Source organism: Accipiter gentilis, chromosome 34 (assembly GCF_929443795.1).
Source record: "Accipiter gentilis chromosome 34, bAccGen1.1, whole genome shotgun sequence".
Taxonomy (NCBI): domain Eukaryota; kingdom Metazoa; phylum Chordata; class Aves; order Accipitriformes; family Accipitridae; genus Astur; species Astur gentilis.
The window spans coordinates 15,362,071-15,381,331 of record NC_064913.1 but is presented as its reverse complement, the minus strand read 5'-3'; the positions used below and the strand labels follow the sequence as shown (position 1 = coordinate 15,381,331).

The following is a 19,261-nucleotide window of genomic DNA, read 5'->3' as shown; positions in this document are numbered from 1 at the left end:
AAAAGAAAGGCTATAAAAACATCTAAAGAAGCTCTGCTGTAAGGCAGAAAGAGAAGCCAGTAAGAGTAGGGCAATAAAGAAAAAAAAGAATCAGAAAAGCAGATTGGAGTAGGGCAATACAGAAGAGAAGCATCTATTGGCAGAGAATTCAAGCTAGTCTGCGCTGTAAACTTATATTCTGACTTCTAGATCACACACCAAAATATATGTGATCGTGGAATTCTACACAGGTTAACACAAACTAGTTAAAACTAGCAAGGTAAACTTGCCCATGTCAAGCTCCATTTTAGCTCATGTCATGCTGGCCATAACAAACTGCTTTTAAAACTGAAGCTTTAATATCTTTACCGTACAATTCAGTCTGCAGTGCAGACGTGGTAAAAGAGAGTTAACATCTTTATAAAACCATAATGCTTAATACAACCATTTCCAGATCTGTTTGTTGTAGTCCTTCAGACAAATGAGCTGATACCTGAGTAATATTTGCCAATTTCCTCACTACCCATCTTTCAGCACATATGTTGGCAGAACCATTACCTGTTCCCCCTCCCTTCTTCACTCACTGTTTCTTCCAACTGTTAAGACACTGATTTTTCTCTCTGCATACAAACTTTTTACATGACAGGAAAAGAAAATTGTTTAGCTAAGCAAATCTATATGCAGGAACCTGAAAGGTTATGAGATACAAGAAAATAGGCCATAAGACAAAGAAAGGATCATGCTTTTAAGTTCTACTTTTGGATGGGAAAGCGGAGGAAGAGTTTGTCAAATTAAAACTTAAATTATCCTACTTGCAATTAATTTTTGTTTTATTATGGCAAGTAAGCTCCGAATACGTTTTAAGCTATTCTTCCGCATACTTAAGAATACACCAAAAATCATAAGCCAAAAGTTAATCCTTACATTTACTGCCCTTTATTGATTTATGGCTTTAAAATCCTTCCAATAGAGTTTTAAAGACTGAATTGTATAAAAACAATAGCATAGAAAATAATTCCAACTGTATTGGAAAGCAATAAAATAGCATTGCATTGAATGACTATTCTAAATTCTGTCTCAGCACCCACTACTTCCATATTAATAAAGGTCAGCATAAGGACAACTTTTGGCATGAACTAACATCATTATTTCCAAAATAGTTTAAAAATATTTAACATTTCAACTAAAATGATTAACAAGGAAAACACTTTAAAATAGCTCTATTGTTTCTACAAATCAAACGCTATTTTCCCTCTTTGCTACAGCTACTGTATTTTCCATGAACTGACCTTAGTCATTTGATCTGCATCTGGTCTGACTGCTGGAGCTACATTTAAGAGTAGCTTTACATGTTCACGCACCTCCTCTGGTATATTCTGAAGAGTACTGGAGCTTAAACGGCTCAGCTGTGTAAGTAATTTAAGCACATACACCATAAAGTCAGAAAATCCTGCATATAACTATTTCCAATATACAACAGGACTATACTTTGTCCTCTTGATGGTTTCTCTACCCACACCTTTGACAACCCTCCCTTCTCCCCTTTTATAACCCATTGTCTGATTCTGATCCCTCAGTCTTCTTTCCATCTCCCAACAGCCTACCCGCTTCAAGTCACATTCCCCTATTTCTAACTTATCGTGTTCAGGTTATCAGAGAACACAAACCCAGTATTTCTAAACAGGTACACATTATTATCTGAGGTGGTGTCTACACGCATCAAAACACAGTAGACACAACTAAGGCAATGGACACCCAAAGAAGTTACAACAAAGGAAACTTGCATAGGAACGTACATTATGTCAGCTGATCCAAGTAACTGTCTTCTGTTAATATGCATAGTCCACAAAAATGTGAAATAGCTGATAGCTGAGTAGATACTAATTGCAACGTCAAGTGATCAAATCACTCTAAACTCAGCCATCTTCAATGGTCCTACATAGGTCAGTCACCGCGTTGAGTTTCACATCGTCCACCCCAACAGGTAGAGTACTTATTCCACAAGATCAGCATTCAAGAGGTTTACAGCAATATCAAGTGAAAAATGAAATCTGTAGTTTATGAAGTTGGTACATGTAACCTTCTCTACACATATTTTTATTTCCCGTATTTTCATAGGATTCTATTTTCTTGTTATAAAGATAGCATGCAAAGTGAGATACCATTATCAGATTGTGTTGGAGCACTGGTATTGTGTTCTAATTATTTACATCTATTTTAAAACAGTAACTTTTCAAATATGAAAATCAATGAGTAATAGTGACAAATAGAACAAATACCTGATCCAGCTGTCTACTAAAGCTTTTATAAATATCCTGCTTGTTGACCTCAAAAATTGGTTTCCCTTTATTAAACACTGCATACATAACAGCACCTAGAGAGTACATATCGCTGGCTGTCTCACAGCTCACGGAGAGAATATACTCTGGTGCCAGATATTCAGGATTTGGAAGACACAGGGATGGTAAGTTTGGATCCCACTCCTTACACGGGAACTTTGGCTATAAGAGAAGTAAAAGAAAGTACATTTATTAGGGATTTTTAAAGAACATTTTAAATAAGAAACTCAAGCAGCAAAAAATAATTAATCCACTCAAATTCAATTATGAGCGAAACAGAAACAGGGTAAGGCAAAACCGTTAAGAATCTGTGTCTGCAGCACAGAGTGATTAGCTGAAGTCTGAATGTTAGAGTTGGGAAGTGTAATGTAAAATCAAAGTACTGCTGTAAGAGGGAAACTAGCTATGATGGGAATTCATTTTAGGAGGTAGCAGCTAGGCACTGAGTGGATGCAACAGACTAAATTAGGTAGCTTTGCATGTCATCCAACATGCAGGTGAGTAGAAGTGGCACAGGCTTCAGACTCTGTGTGAAACCATCACTAGTCTATTTTGACTCTACTGAGCCAACTCAGGCTCTTTTTCTGTGATGACCAAAGGCAGCACTTCAATCCAGACCTGTGCCATATGTTCAAACTTCCTGCCAACAAAATATAGAGGTGAATATTAAATAAATGACTCCGTACTGAAATGCAAGGTCACGAAACTGGTTTCAGACAAAGATCTGAATTTGAAGTTTAATGATGATAAAGATCTATTACCTCCTGTTCAGATGGATTCGTTGACTGAATACAAAAATCAAACCCCATAATTTTCCATGCTCCACTCTTATTTAAAATTATATTTTCAGGAGTAATATTTCCATGGACCATTTTCACACTGCTATGTAAAAATGACAAGCCTTCAGAAACCTGTTAATAAAGATTATTATTTCAGGTTAAATATTTCAACAAATATTCTATAAGACATTTACAAAAATTCTGTTCCTGTGGTCACGGTTAAATTGTTATGTTAACTAAAAAACAATTTTTCACCACTATTTTAGGCTATGTCTTAAAAATTATGTATGAAGGAAACTAAACACAGATAAGTAATCAGCAAATGAGATTACTAATGCCAATTAACTACCACAGCATAAGGACATATGCTTTTCAAAGCTGATCAACATATTCACGAAATAAAATCTGGGAGCTACTGTTCCTCCACAGAAGGTAAAGAAAAGATTCACGTATGGGAGAGACAGCTGTAGTGTAGACATTCATATGAAAACTAAAAATTCATTTGATTTTGTATTTTCCATGTCAGAATAAGCAAAACCAGTAGCAACTTAGACCCTCCCGTGTTCATCCTCTCTTATACTTACAGTGATCAGGGCACTATCATCTCTCACTTCCCAATTATTCGATTTATTACATAGGCAGACAAAACTTTGGCAGTTTACAAACTTTATAAAACAATCATTAATACTAAAAGCACATGAAAATTATAAGCACAACCTGTGTCATACCTGAAGCAAACCATATTTGGTCTCTACATCATAAAGTTTATATTCTTTGATGTCAGATGGTAAAGGAGAAGGTAGGTTGTCCCAGTTGCCAAGAACATTAGCTAAACTTGCACAGACTGGTTCTGTACAAAATGCCAAGCAATCCCTGTAGAGGAAATACATAAAAACATTTCTTGTAAATAAATGTAATAAATCTCTTGACTGTGAATAAAGAACCATACAAACATCATATTGTACATCACCAGAGCACTTGGTGCTACCTAAAACCATGTTGTATTTCAGCTTTTGAATTCTTCTAAGTAATATAATACTAAAGAGGAATATATAAATATCTGAAGTATTCAAAAACACTAGAATTAAGTTATTTTATTCTCTAACATTCACATACATCACTAATGATGCACACAATGCTTCACAAAAAGTTTTAACAAAACAATGCTTTTCTTGTCCTGATCCAGGAAAACCAAACAAATAATTCTTACTATTATTAAAAATCATAAAATCAGGCTTTTAGCTGTGCCTAAACCTGACTCATCCCTGACTGAAGCAATACTTAATCTGATCAGACAATGATCAGAAACAAAATTAATAAAAAGTAAGGTAACACATGAACATTCTTTTACTTTGCAAATGAATAGAAGAGGTGCAAAAAGAAATACGCTTGTTGTATGAACTGCAGTTTGCATGCGGTGACTGTTTTCTAAATTATTTTATCTATTGTTTTCTTCATGAAAAACTACAGGTCTTGTTTATGCATTTTTGTGTCAACAGTGTTCGAAAAGCACAGATGAAGCAAACTTCTGTACATGAAGTGGACTGGTTGTAACACTGTGCTTCAAAATTTCAAATTTCAAAGTCCTGAAAACAATGTATGTCTCAGTTTCACAAACTTCATGTAACACAGAGTTATTTGTTAAATCCTTCATTCTGGTCTGCACAGGCTGGAGGCCCTGGACAGTCATTGCACCTCACTTCTTAATTGTTTTAAATTTTTTTTTGAGAAAGCATTACATGGATGGTGTAGCATACATACCTGGTTTAAGGATGAGTAATTCATGAGAACACTAAATACTGCATCAGTATGAACACAGAAAACTGAGACTGAGTAACAGTAATAAAGATGTATTTTTGAATATAAAGTTCCAGGCAAGAAAAAAGAAGCCTAACCTTCTGTTCATCCCATAAAAACATCACAGAAGACACAATGCCTCAGCATGAATCTATCACATAGTTTTTATGTATCTCAATAATTAACAAGCTTGCTCTTTGAAGTAAAGTAAGGCTGTTGAAACATTCAAACCTCTTATTACTCATCTAGATTTTATTTTTACTTTAGTTTTATCCACTGCCTTTCTGAAGGAAAAACAAGTGAAAATTAAAATATACTGAAACGCAAGTGCCAACCTGACAGAACTTCCTTGCTACCATTCTGTTAACACCGTCCCTTTTGTGTTTCTATTAACACAACTAGGGCTATAAAACTCGTTTCTGTAGTAATCACAAAGAAGAATCAGAGCACAGAAAGACAAAGTCCTACATTTTCAATCTGACTTCAGCTTCACCATAGAGCTTATACATTTAGTTACTGTTAAGGCAGAGATGACAAAAAATACCTAGGGAACACTTACTCAGTGGTTTTCATAACATGAACTCTCTGATTGCTGGTTTTTTGAGGGATGGCTTTTTATTTTTTTACTTTAGGAGCTAATTAAATAAGGACCCAAACCAGAGTAATGGAAGGATGGGGCAAATTTAATTAAAGCAACTGAGTATTGCAGAAGCTGAACAGTTCCCTGAATAATATCAAAATGAAATTCAGAGTAACATAATAAAAAGAAAACAAGTTAAAAATAAAAGTGATGGCCAAAAACGCATAAGCTTTGGGAAAAACAGCAACAGATGGAATGTCTAGTAAACTAAGTATCTGGGAGTCTTCACACTACTACTATTTTTAAAGGGTAGTAATGACATTATGAGTGAACTTATAATTTGTTTTTTTCATTCTTTTCTCCAGTAACTAGTTAAATATAGAATAATATTGCTTATCTGTGCTGTTACTGGAATTCAAGACCAGTTGTAAGTAAATGTATTTATATTAACTATTTAGTATAAACAGTTATTCATTATACAAATGTATGTAAAAATGTATACATCATAATATATAGAATATATATATATTTATATTAAATATAATTATATTGAATACCAATAATTTGGAGTAGAAACATTCTATTAATAGTGGAAAAGCTACCTACACACTAGGGTCAGAAAGGTATGGCCTTTCTTTCTATGTCTACTTCACCTGTGCAGGTACAGCAAGCACCCCTTAGACCCGCAAAGGAGGAATAAAGGGTGACTTGCAAGCACTTCAACACAACTGTATGTTACTTCAAAGACACAAAAAGGTACAGTCGAGCCAGAAGGAGCCCATGACAGATTTCTTGAAGAATAACTATTCTGGGAAGACCTGCAATTCTAAAGAAATCTTACAGCGTGCTTGCACAAGGTGACACACACAAATATTCTAAGCGAACTTTTTTTTTTTATGAACCACCTCCAAAAACCGTTATCAGTTTCTGGCACAGCAAGCAACTGGACAGGTTTTGTGCTACTAGTGTTTCTACCAGCAGCTGCATGTGCTGAGTATGGACAGAAGAACAACTGGAGCAAAGCATAGGGCGTTACTAAAAACTCACAAACGAGAACTCTGACAGAACTACACTGTTTATTTTACTCAAAAGGCTTAAATTCTTCACAACACCACCAAAGCTTTCTTAACACTCCACGGAATGAATCTTAGCCTTTCCTTCTGAAGTGCAGAGTTCAGGGAAAAAATAATTACAGATGCAGTTGCTGAGTCAATCAAAATACTGTGACAATTTTAGGAAGAAGCCTGGGGTATACTCCGGGATTCACTTGCATACGGTATGATTGAGATGACCCTAGGCCATTTAGCATGTAATAGTTTATTTAGTGTTGTAGACTACTGAGAGCTGCCTTCAATTACCTAATTGATCTTTTCCTTAAGGCTCTCCTGAGGGGGCATACTGAACCATCGGGGCAATGACAGCTTTGAAGCCTTGTTAATATGAAATGTGTTTAGTACTGGAGGAAAGATGTATATGAATATGCAAGTGTCATCTAATCCAAGAAATCTTTCCCAAAGTAGGCATCACAAAGATGAAGAAGCATTCCTACGGTATTCTCAGCTCCTAGAAGCCAGTACAGTTCGAAAAATGCAGGTTAACAGACACAATCAAAAATGCAGACTTTTGAAAAGTAAAGTACGTGATCCTTTATCAGGCTACCGTTTAGAAAAACTACTTTGGAAAAAAACTTTTCCAAAAAAAGCTTTCTATTTTAACATGAAACCATCATTTTGTTTGTTAGATTTTAGTATGCAGTTATCAGTACAGTTGAACGATAAATCTGGAAGACTAACCCATTATTGTGCCTAGTGACAAACCTTACATAAATCAAATACGCACTACAAAAACACACGGAATTTTGTCTGCCTTGATTGACATTTGAGGACCTTTTAAACATGTACGTGGCCACAACACATACAATTTACCATGCACTAAGTACATACTTCTCATAAATGGAACAAATGTGTCAACAACCTTTTCAAAGGAAACAATTTTTAAGAGCATACTTTAAAAGTGAAATTAATTGAACTACCAAATTTTCACACTGTAAGGGTCATGTTTAGCCTTATAACTGCAACTGCACTAAAATCACGCAATAGATTATTAATTAGATTCACACCAGAAATGGATCCTATGGCTTGGGGGAAAAAAAATCTGAGGGTGGGGTGAATACATGAGTATTCTCACATAGGTAAATACAGTAAACTTGAATCTCATCAGATGTATGTGTTGAATGTTCCAGGTATTTTACGTCCAGTAACAAAACAATGATTAAGAAAGTCTGTTCTCAACTGTACTACAGCTTACCTGGATTCTTCCAATGGATGTTGCACAGTAAGTAGTCGAGGGTGTCGAAGCCTGGTTAGCTGTTGAACACCTCGTTTTAAAGAATCAATAATCTGATCCTTTTCAAATTTTTGATATTTATCTATTAGCTTCTTATCAAAGACAAAAACAGCCACTTCCTAGAAATAAGCAACAAAATTCACTCAATATATAACAAAGCCAAAAGCCAAGCCTATACACAATTACACACACATTTTTTGAATCAACAGTACAATCCCACCAATGCAATAAGTATTTCAAAGTATATTTATACATACATATTGTCCTTAACTTGTCCCAGTCATAATCACACAGGTTACTGTATATAACCTCAGAATATACATTTTAAGAGTCAAGGTACTACTGCTCCTTATGTTAAAAACAGTAATATGTAAACTATAACCACTATCTACACAGCGACAAAGCAGATCCAAATTAATTTTAGCATTAAATATATCAAGTAGTGCTTTATTAAACCAGACCCTGTCTCAGTGTTCTGCTCCAAACCAGTATGATCTAAATTAAACTAGACATTCATGAAAGATAATTTATAGTTAATAATCAATTAATCTGATCAGACCATTCACATGATAAAACATTTAAGAATTTTTTAATGCTTAAACATGTGTAAAAAGAAGTCCCAGAAATGCAGTAAATGTTAAAAACACAGAAAATAGTTCTTCCAACCAACTTCTGCAAATGGAGTGGGAGAAAATTAAGAAATTTTTTATGAAACTTTGAAATTACAGAGGTGGATGTGAAATAAATAATAGATTACATCACCATCTTGGAAGCCGTTAAAGAGAAATAAATCAATTGAAGAAAAAAGGAATTAAAAAATTTACAATGAAACAGAGACTTTCTTATACTCCTACAACAACATTACGAAAAGGTTAGAAACCAGTACAAAATAATATGAAAATACAGCTTTCAGTCCCAAAGGAGGTCTATGCTCTTGTATTGCATATTTTATAACTATTATTCTAATTAAAATCTCACAGGAACAGTTACATTATTAATTTTTTAAAAAGACTTCTAGAAATAGGCTATATAAAAAAAGAAATTCAGTCCAATACACAAAAAAATGGGTTATATTTTTTAGCTGGTACCTGTTTCATTAAGCCGTTAGCAGGTGAACGTCTATAACTAACTCAACTCAGTACACTTTTCCTGCTTCTATCCATACCAGCTCCCTGCTCCAGCTCTCGTGTAATGGATCAAACATTAACTTTGACACAAGGCAGGGAGGAACCAATGACAGGGGATGGAAGATATACACTATACCCATTATTTTAAAAATACACATTTTCCAGTATGAAGTGTGAACTTATTGAGCAGTACGTGACCAATAACAAAATTTCAAATTAATACAGCAGTTCTGAAAGCAATTCTCTTTAATGACAAGTCAAAAGAATCAGCAAGTGAATATTTAAATCAGATAGTGTAGGACATCAGCTATGGTTTGAATATTTTATGATAGCTATAAATAAATTCTATTGGTGCTTGCTGCAATCCTGCATCATTTGTTTGAAGTTTGACAGAACTTTTACATATCCAGAATTAGCTCACATATAACTATGTATATGAAATTGTAGTATTCTAAGTACGAAAATGATTGCTATCACATTGATTTTGTAGACTTAGTTACTGTGGAGTATCAAGAATCAAAGTAATTTGAGCTGTGTGACAACTTGCTTCCAATATCTTCATTTTCATGTAACACATCTCATACAAGAAGAAAGCATACAGCCATCTCTGCTCATGGACATAAAAATGTTAAATGTGTTCTGATATTAAAAATTCAAAATATGGCATTCTGAAATTCAATTCCTTAATCAGCATTGATTTTTATATGCAGAATGCCATATAAACAGTTTAATATCTTAACCCCCATAAGTCACCAGACGTTATTGTACAGAAGAACTAAGATATAGCTGAGTCATGGGCCACAGAGCACAGTTTCAATGCACAAAAATTACTGAAACCACACAGTATGTTTGGAAACTTTTAAGTGTTCATGGTTTTATGCTGCGTGAACCAAATAACCCTGTTAAATTTTTACTATGAATACATTATTTCTGTTATTCCTTTTCTGTGTTACAAGAACTGATATCCAACCCCAAAAAAGAGGGCTACTGACTGTAGCTGATAGGGATTCTATTTCCTGTAACTACTTTGATGGAAACTTACTGAGACAAAAACCTGCAAAGGTTTACAGTTACTACTTCTTTCCCCAGAAAGCTCTAGGGGAGCTTCCACTTTGTTTTTTTCATTTCATAGGTTTGAAGGAAGAGTAGCTTCCTCCTGCAGGCTATTTGTAACTTAATTCTGCAGTTGTGTCGTAATGCAACTTGATGATATAAAAATAAATTTAACATAAAAAGACTAAAATATATTTAAAAACCCCGACTGCTCTCCACAAAGAAAGTGAAAAAGCAGAGACAAAGCAACCCTTATCTTTAACAACACAAATTTTCATTCATTCTGTGATAGGAAGTATACACACCCAGCTTGACAAGCTCTTGTCCCAGCACAGTATACCTCTACCTGGGTTAGGAAGCATGGACAAGTATGTAGGGGACTAGACTGGCCACTCAAGAGATCTAAGTTTAAATCTCAGTTCTGTTCACAAACATGAGATAGTCTACCCCTTCTACCTCCACTCCCACGTGTTTAAGCCAAGCACTTTACTTCAAAGTGGGGTTAGGTAAAGCTCAGTGATGACACTGAGACAGCTGTGTGTTATGATGTGTACCATGTAAATATTTGCCAGGATGAAGACCTTCAAGAAAACACCTGTTCTTAATGCCAAGAATTCAGAACTTTTGACAAGAATCACTGAAAAGATCAGTGTTTCAGTTCTACAATGCCTTTGCCAAGGAATTAAACGTCACCTGTGCAAAGAGGAGTAAGCATCGCCCACAACATGCAAGACACAGGACATGGTTTAACTGGGCTATAATAATATTAACTCATCTAGAATGCTTTTAGACACTGAACAGAAAGTGTAAATCAGTTCTCTTTGATTGTGCTTGTGTATTTCAGGGGAATCCTGTTGACCATTGTCCCAAAGATCTGGTATTCACTAATATACCCCTTCATAAAGGTTTTTTATCCTTGTAGTTTTAATCACCAAATGCCCCAATTTCCTTTTCCCAGCTTCTTTGGGCAGTTTTCCTTGGTACTGGGTCTGGCTGAGACGGAGTTAACTTTCTTCATAGCAGCCCATATGGTGCTGTGTTTTAGATTTGTGACTAAAACGGTGTTGATAGCACACCACTGTTTTAGCTGTTGCTGAATAGTCCTTGCACAGGGTCAAGGCTTTCTCTTTTTCCTGCTCTGCCCCACAGTGAGTAGGCTGGGGGTGGGCAGGAGATTGGGATGGGATATGGCCGGGAGAGCCAACCCGAACTGGCCAAAGGGCTATTCCGTATCGTATAACATCATGCTCAGTGGTAAAAACTAGGGCAGAGGAAGAAGAAGGTGGGTTTTGGCTTCCAAGGTGGCTGTTGTTTGGAGACTAGCTTGAGCACCAGTCTGCCTGTGGGATGTGGTGGGCAATTTCCTTTGCTTTGCTTGTTTTTTTCCTGCCTTCCTTCACCTATTAAAGTGTCCAGATCTTCACCTATAAGTTTTCCTGCTTTTCTTCTTCCTCTTTCTCTGCCCCCATCCTGCTGGCAGTGGGGAAGTGAGTGAGTAGCTGAGTGAGTGCTTGGCTGCTGGTCAGGGTCAACCCACCACATCCTCCAAGTCCATTTGCCATCCTGCATTCCTTATGAAACACACACCAATTTGAAACACACACTGATACTTTAAAATACGTGTCCTTATTTACCCATGTAAACACGTTATAAACCAAAGAGAATGCAAAAATTCTGCTCCTATCTTAGCCAATGCAACTGCTTAAAAAAAAAAAAAAAAAAAAAAAAAAAAAAAGAAAGGGGGGAAGCAGGGAAGAGAGAGAGAGAAACAATTCTCCCTAACCAGAAATAGGCAACCAAGGAATGTCACGCTTTCTCTCCTGCCCCTAAGAGGAAGGCAAGAATTCAGAAACACATCGGGTTTGTGTGTCAAAAAAGATGCAAACAAAACTAGAAAGTATTTCTAAACTGAAGACTCTAAAAGCTGTGGAAATGTAATGAGAATGGAATAGCAATACTGCTTCCTAGTCATCTCATTGCATACCGAGAAAACATGTTAAAAATACCTGTAAAACATTCAAGCACTTTAATGGGGAATGCTACAGAAACTCAAATCCTTCTATTTTCAATGACATTTTGAATAGGGTGGAGTAATAGTGCCAGAGACTAAGCACAGAACAACAAGGAACAAAAAACCCAGCACAAAATATTTAATAACCATCTATCCTGTGAACTGAAAGATGTAGTGCTCTTGTGGAAAAAAAATAAATGTGATCACATTAAAGACTAAGTTATGAACATAAAAGCAAAGGAAATTTTAAAGTAGCAGTCAGAGTGATTTTAGAAACTTGATGTTTGTTTTCCTTTTCACGCACTTTTTTTAACGAATAATCAAATGTAACTCAATATGCAAACACACAATGTTTTACCAAAGCCTCCCACTGTGCAAAGCAAAATAGTCTCTGAACTAAAATACTGGAAAGCATTCCAGTGTTACTCTGGTCTTTTGCCAGAACAAGATTTTCCTCCAGCTTTTGGGGTGTTTATTTTCAGAAGCTTGCCAATGTAGTTTTATAACCCTACTTTCTCATCAGTTTGTTTCAGTCATAAGGTATACAACTATTTCAATTTTAAAATTAATTAGCCTTTAAAGTTTGAATAGTAGGAAGCTTTCATTTCAAAGCTACTGTATGCGCAGCCAAAACAACAGAAAGCTGACTTACTTCCCATTAATATATTTAGTGCTACCACAATAACAGCTAAATACAACTACAGTAGTCTTGAAGAGCAAACCATTATCTCCTTAATTCTGCTAGTTTTTACAACTGAGCTGCCAACAAGAACATTAAGTGACCTTATCCTATCTATTTCTTTACGATCACACTTTCTAAGTGGAAAAAAGGACAAGTGCCATATTATGCCAGAAAAAAATATAAGTGCATAAAGACTAAGTTAAGAAATCCAAGATGAGCAGAAATACATACTGTAAAATTCGCAATGTTACTTCACGTACACACATATAACGAGAAACTCATAAATCTTTCAAACAAACAGCTGCAAATCGGCTATCAAATAACACCAGACAAACATATGCACACAGGTAAGCAATTTCCTCGCATTCTGTTACATTGTTATTCAGTCACCCACAAAGTAAGCAAAAAAAGACAAGGCACATTAAAAAAAAAACCAAAATGTAATCATTCAGACATCCAGGAAAACCAGCAAGGCAGGAACCAGGTAGAACTCTGAAAAGAGGAATAAAATCATACATATCTACTGCCACCAGAGGTGGAATATTTGTAACTGTCCACTGACTTAAAATAGGAACCAAATTAATCTGTATTTGAAATCTTAACTTCAGCTGACCAACTTCTGTAAGACTGCTGACTTCCATTTGTCCTGAGAACAAAGATTTCTGATCAGTTCTACTGCTGTAATGCTAAGCCTCCAAATTTAGCTATTTTATCTGGCTACAATGACTTAAATTATTACTTGTGGCATTGTAAAGTGACAACACCACGGGCAATTAAGTGCTTACATCCTGCTTGTCTTATTACAATACACATTTACTGTAATAAAGCTGAGTGCTTGTAGCTTCAAATTAGATATACACACTTGCAATACAGCAAATACGTGCATCACTTCACAAAAATGACTGCTACTGCTTGGAAAATGGCAGCCAGCCACTTCCATATTGCCCAGCTAACATTCAAAAGGGACATGCAAAAGAAATAAAAAATGTTAAAGAACAGATATATTGCAATACAACACAACATAAACTGTTTGTATTGCTGCGTAGTTTTATTTTGCAATGGCAAGCTGAATGTTGACATGATGTTACCTAACTGGTAATATTAATAATGGATGATAATTGCATGTCAAATCACCAGCCATCTGAAATTCCCTGCAGTACAACTGCTGCTGTATTTTTAATGATAGCATACAAATGTACAGATGTTACATCAGGGTTTACAGAGATACTGTAGGATCACATGTGGTAACACACCTGAACAAATACTCTGCAAAATCTGTGGTTAGAACATCCATTCAAAGCTTGAAAAACATGATCGACAGGAAACAAATTACATACACTCTGTCAGTTAGGCAGTTAAAGAAACTTGCTACAACTCTCCAGACCTTAAAGCTACACCTGCTACAGGTCAAATGCTTACTGGGCACAGAGATTGTATAAAACCTATCAAAACTACCATACTTTCAATGTTATCACTTCTTTGTATAGTTGCATAAGACCAAAAAAAACCCAGTTAGTACACTGGGTAAATTCAGGAAATACTAGATGTATAGAATTCTGCAACAGCTAGACAGATGCTTGAGAATATGGCAAAAGAACCTGCTTAACATTTTTCAGATCCTGTCACAATCAGATCACACATTCTCCAGAGATTCTTTATTCTGCATAGTACATTTCTTCTCTATTTGCTACAGTTTATTTTCCTACCATCTAATAGATTGTATATACGCTTTCCAAAGTTATTCCTTTGCGTCCATTTCTTTTTGGTACATATGTAGCAAGCTGATTCATTTTGTAAGTGACTTCATATCACTTCAGCATCAAGTTTAACTGAAGGCCATAACTTAGTAACACTTCTATTTACTCGTTGAGTATTCTATTTCCTCTCCAGGACTGAAAAAATACTTTTCACATTTCTCCAGTACAATAAAATAATTTTCTATAACAGTTCTTAAACTCTGTTTCTGGCAAACCTTCTTCCAAAGTCACAATCCCACTTGCATTTACACATGTGACTTCAAGTGAGTCAGAAGTTTATAAACTAGCGCTCTAAACCTACTACTTTAAGGAAGCTAGAAGGAAACAATATCTGAAAGCAGCACAGGGAAGGCACAACTCACTTCCTCCACAACCTCCTCCTCTATCCCATGCCTTCCTGTTACTGATTCTCATGACTTAACATTTCTAACGTCTCAATTTCTGCATGGCAGCTATAGTCTCTTTTGTGAGAACAAATGATGGCATACTTCATGATTATCTTAAACTGTAAAAAGCCAGTAGTGCTGCCAAAAAAGCTGCGAGGTAAAACAAATTAGGGAACCAATCCATGTTAAAACAAACTATTTCCTTCTTGTCAGATCACTTTTAACTCAGATTAATTCTTGATCTTGGTCTCAAATTGTATGCTATGAATGCAGAACTACTTCTTTCTCCAGCAGTGAAGGCTTAAAGCAATTATCACCTGTGTGGCTGAGAACATTATATTTAAATAATGTTGAGTACTTAATTTCATTTTACGCACAGTACTTCCCTTAGCATTAGTCTGCCCAGTTTGATTTTGTTTTTAAATGCCACTTAGCAACTGCTATCTATCAGTCTGTTATCTAATGCTTATAAACGTAGGTCTTTACTTGACAACCCACCTGTTTTGTTGATTTTTTAGTTCCATTAAATATCTTCCAAGCAAGACCATTACCACCACTGGCAATATGTCGGCCAACATCAAATTCCCTGGTAACGGGATTTCCCATGACTGCGCTGGTGACATCAGCCGTTACCTTTGTAACGGTACTCTTCAATTTATTCAGCATGGACTCCATTGTCTCAACTGTGCACCAATGTCTACAAAGACAAGAAAAAAAACAGCTTCACAGTCCTTTCACAATTTCTGTTAACACAGATACATGTTGAAAACTATAACATCTAACCAAGGATCCAAGAGCATACAGGAGTAATCGACAGAAAGAATACTGAATAATAACTTCCAGGGCTTTGCAGTTACACATATTCACACCGCACAAATGTATCTGCATGCCTTGGGATTATATGTCATTGCTTCTACTCCTCCTCAAAAACTTCTGAATCTCTTGATCATTCTTCGTTAGATCTAACAAAGCAATTAAGGACTGAGAAAATAAACCGTTTCCTGAAAACAGGTAATTGAATAATGCAAAGAATCTATAAATTACTCCATGAAGGGAAAGGTTCACACCTTGTGTATCAGTATCAACTAATAAAGAGAACCAAATCTGGAGGAAACCAGGCTCCTTTTATTCTATTGCTCACAGAACTACACATTTTCTGAAGGGAAGGATTGCTTAAGATCCCAGACCAACAAAAGAATAGATGGTATTATATACAGAAGACAAGTAAAAATGTGTTCTTTCCTACACCATGCTTGTCAAAATACAAGCTCAAATTTCAGTATTTTACGCATCAGATTGCTGACTGATGCCCTTCGGTACTCCTCCATTGTGAAATGCAGAAATACACTAATGCTGTGGCTCCATAGATAATTTCTCCAATTTCCATGTCAGCTAAGTGACACAACTTTGCGCTACTAAATGAAGAACCAGACTAGGAGTTTTAAGAAAATACATTATAAAAACAAAAGGTATCCAGCTGCACAGATCTCAACCTTGCAAATACTTAACTTTAAAATCAGAAATAGTAGTTATGGCCTCAACGGGAATACTCAGGAACAGAACCAGATATGACTGCAAGCATGTTCAGGGTGGAGTTGGTCTTAATTATAGGGACTGTGAGTTTAGATCTGAGAAGCTGAGTCTGAATACAATGAGATAATCTTAAGAATAATTATGTCCTTGCTTGGTATGTATTAAGTGCTATGTTGAGAACATAGGTGGAAATAAATTACGGAAACATAGAATTCCTTTATTAAGTAATTTTATTACAGTATGTGACATTTTATTACAATATATTAATTTTACATTATGAACTGTGCTGTGGAAAAATGCATGCAATTCCTAACTGTGCAGCCCAAGACCAAACAGCTATCAGACATTGGCTAATAGCCCTGTATAAAGGAACTTTTCATTAACCTGATAAATAGGTAGAAACAAGGATCATGGAGTATTCTAAATAGGAACTATAGGTATTTCCAGCTCTCAGCGATTTTATTCTGCAGCTATTCCATGGGGCAAACTCTATATGCTAAAGGACTATAAAATCAATCCTAACGAGTTTAGGATAACCACAAATCTAATTTATTTGGTTTTAAATCCTGTGCTTTTTGCATTGTTTCATTCACTCCCAGCCAGCAAACCTTCTCTAGTATCAATGCAATACAATCCCATGTTAAGAGCTCTCAAAACTAAAGAGACGCTTTGCAAAATTAATTGTGGAGATATTATGAAGAAAGATGCACATGCATGCGTGTTCAAATTCCTTTGTATAAATCTGAAACGGAGCTTCTCTATACAGGTGGTAGAAAAATGGTGCAATATTGATTAAACCAGAAGTGCCCTCTGCTGTGGGTGACAGACTAACTGCAGTGAGAAGCCTGGAAAAGCCACTAGGTGAGAATGTTAACAGCATTCCAGTGTCTGAAGGGTTAGGATTTAAAAATCAAGCCTGGCAGGCCCTGTCCAACCTGTTCCTCTCCAGCCTGACAGTATGCAAACTACTGTTTAATTTAGCTACTGAGTAAGGAGTACTGAGAAACTTCTCAATACGCAGCTTGGGTTTTACGTTTATGTTCATCTAACACTGTAAATTTGTAGAAATCCTCATGTCAACGTTTGGACTATAATCTAAACCAGTTTATTTTTGCTTTATAAAAACAATTGCTGTCACCAACTTTAGTAAAAACTCAATATATGTCAACAGGAACAACGTACCTAGAAAATCCATGCAAAAAAAAAAAAAATAAAAAAAATCTATTTTGGGTAGTACCTATAACACCACAAATCATGACAATTTAACCATATCTGAAATACACAACTTTGGTTCTCAACTGTATGAAAACTGTTTTGTTCAGTTCTTTTAAGACTGAACTACTATTAATAGAAAAATTAACAACCATGGGACAATTCACCCACAATGAAACTTGCATTTCCAGTTGAAAGGTAATAAACGAGAAAAGTACAAGACCTTAAGAGTAACAGTGTTCAGACAAGCAACACAGGACATGCAGTAAATAAACGTTTCAGAACTTTGATTTCTTCCTGTTTGAATTTCATGGGCAATATTAATGCTACTGATACTAAGTCCATGAAACCTGGAACTAATCCTAAAAAGAAATACGGATGCAAAATGTGTTGTTTTCATGAATTCCCCTCACAATCGATAGCGGTCTTTATGCTGATGTACATCAGCAACAACATGTTTGCACGATGATGACCCAATCACTTGGCAAGGTAGTAAGCAACAGCCAACACAGCAATAAAAATGAGGCAAAACGTTTGAAATGTTAAGATAAAGGTAAATTCAAAACAAAGACTCCTCCTCACCACTCCTCAGTTCTCACTCACGCAAGACAACTGCATGATCTAAAAGTATTAATTTACCCTTGATCTAATCCATAGTTTCATCTGACGTATGGATACGGGCGCACGCCGCGCAGCAGCGCGTCATACGCTCTGCCAGTATTTTGACCTGTAACAAGCTGGGATTCCCCTTTGGGAACCAAAGCAGCAGGCAGATGCACGGGTACTTCATGCCACCCAACCCAAACTTCCATCCTATCCCTCTGACCCAAATAACGATGAATTCATAGAAGAAACAGGTGCTACAACAACCGAGTCTCACCAAACAAAAGGGGAAAAAAAACCCAAACCCCAAGCGACCCCGAAACGTTTCTCAGGCACAACCAACCTTTCGCACTTTTGTTACAAAACCAAACGGGAGGATCGAAGGCAACGCTGTGCTGTCACCTGAGCGAGTCGCCTTCCATCGTTTTCATTTGTCGTTCCGGCACCGAGCTGCAACCGAAACCCCACCAAAACCTCACAGAACAAGGCCCCAGCGTGGGGATCTGTGGGTCACCCGCTGCCTAACCTATACGCTGCACAACCCCCTGCCTTGTCTCTTGCGGGCCAGCCCTCCCCGACAAAGTATTTACTGTTATTTCCAGCCACCGCTCCGCCGACAACCCCCCTCCACCTCCTTCCCTCTGCCCCCCAGGGCCCGGTGACCGTCCTCGCCGCTGGCCGGGACAAGCCGGGTCGGCCGCGGTCAGAGGTGACCGGCGACGAGCGGCCTTTACCGGCAGCCGATCCGTCACCCGCCGGCCTCGGGCAGCTCGGCGGTCCACCCCTCAACGCCACTATCGCGCTTCCAACCCCTCAGCGCCGGGCTTCCCGGTTCCCTCCCCGGCCCCTGCGGTGCCACTAGGCCGCGGGCAGCCGGCTCCTGCCCCGGAGCGGGACACGACACAGGCCTCTTTTACCTCAGCCAACGGAAACCTGCCGGCGCGGCGCCCGCCTGCCCTTCGCCCTGAGGGGCCCCGGCGGGCAGCCCGTCACGCCGGCTCCGTCCCTCACCGCCGGCTCCGTCCCGCTTGCGGCTACTCCATAGCGACGGCGAGAGGCGGAGGGCGCCTCACTTCC

At 37.2% G+C, this 19,261-nt stretch overlaps 1 protein-coding gene across 5 annotated transcripts in view; it reads right to left on the bottom strand.

Moving 5' to 3' along the window:
- SCYL2 (SCY1 like pseudokinase 2) overlaps positions 1 to 19,258 on the bottom strand; it is a 38,594-nt gene extending 19,336 nt beyond the window's left edge. For 4 of the 5 annotated variants that reach the window (XR_007504600.1, XR_007504598.1, XR_007504599.1 and 1 more), the window contains exons 1-7: positions 19,102 to 19,258; positions 15,335 to 15,533; positions 7,782 to 7,939; positions 3,826 to 3,970; positions 3,080 to 3,229; positions 2,259 to 2,480; positions 1,269 to 1,385 (exon numbers count right to left, since the gene is read on the bottom strand). Coding sequence is in view for 2 of the 5 variants with exons in the window: in XM_049791934.1 (XP_049647891.1) it covers positions 1,269 to 1,385; positions 2,259 to 2,480; positions 3,080 to 3,229; positions 3,826 to 3,970; positions 7,782 to 7,939; positions 15,335 to 15,511 (969 nt within the window). In the remaining 3 variants the exon portion in view is untranslated. Of the gene's footprint in view, positions 1 to 1,268; positions 1,386 to 2,258; positions 2,481 to 3,079; positions 3,230 to 3,825; positions 3,971 to 7,781; positions 7,940 to 15,334; positions 15,534 to 18,527 lie in introns of all 5 variants that reach the window. The other variant, XM_049791935.1, reaches the window with a different exon arrangement.
- Between the last annotated feature and the right edge of the window lie 3 nt (positions 19,259 to 19,261).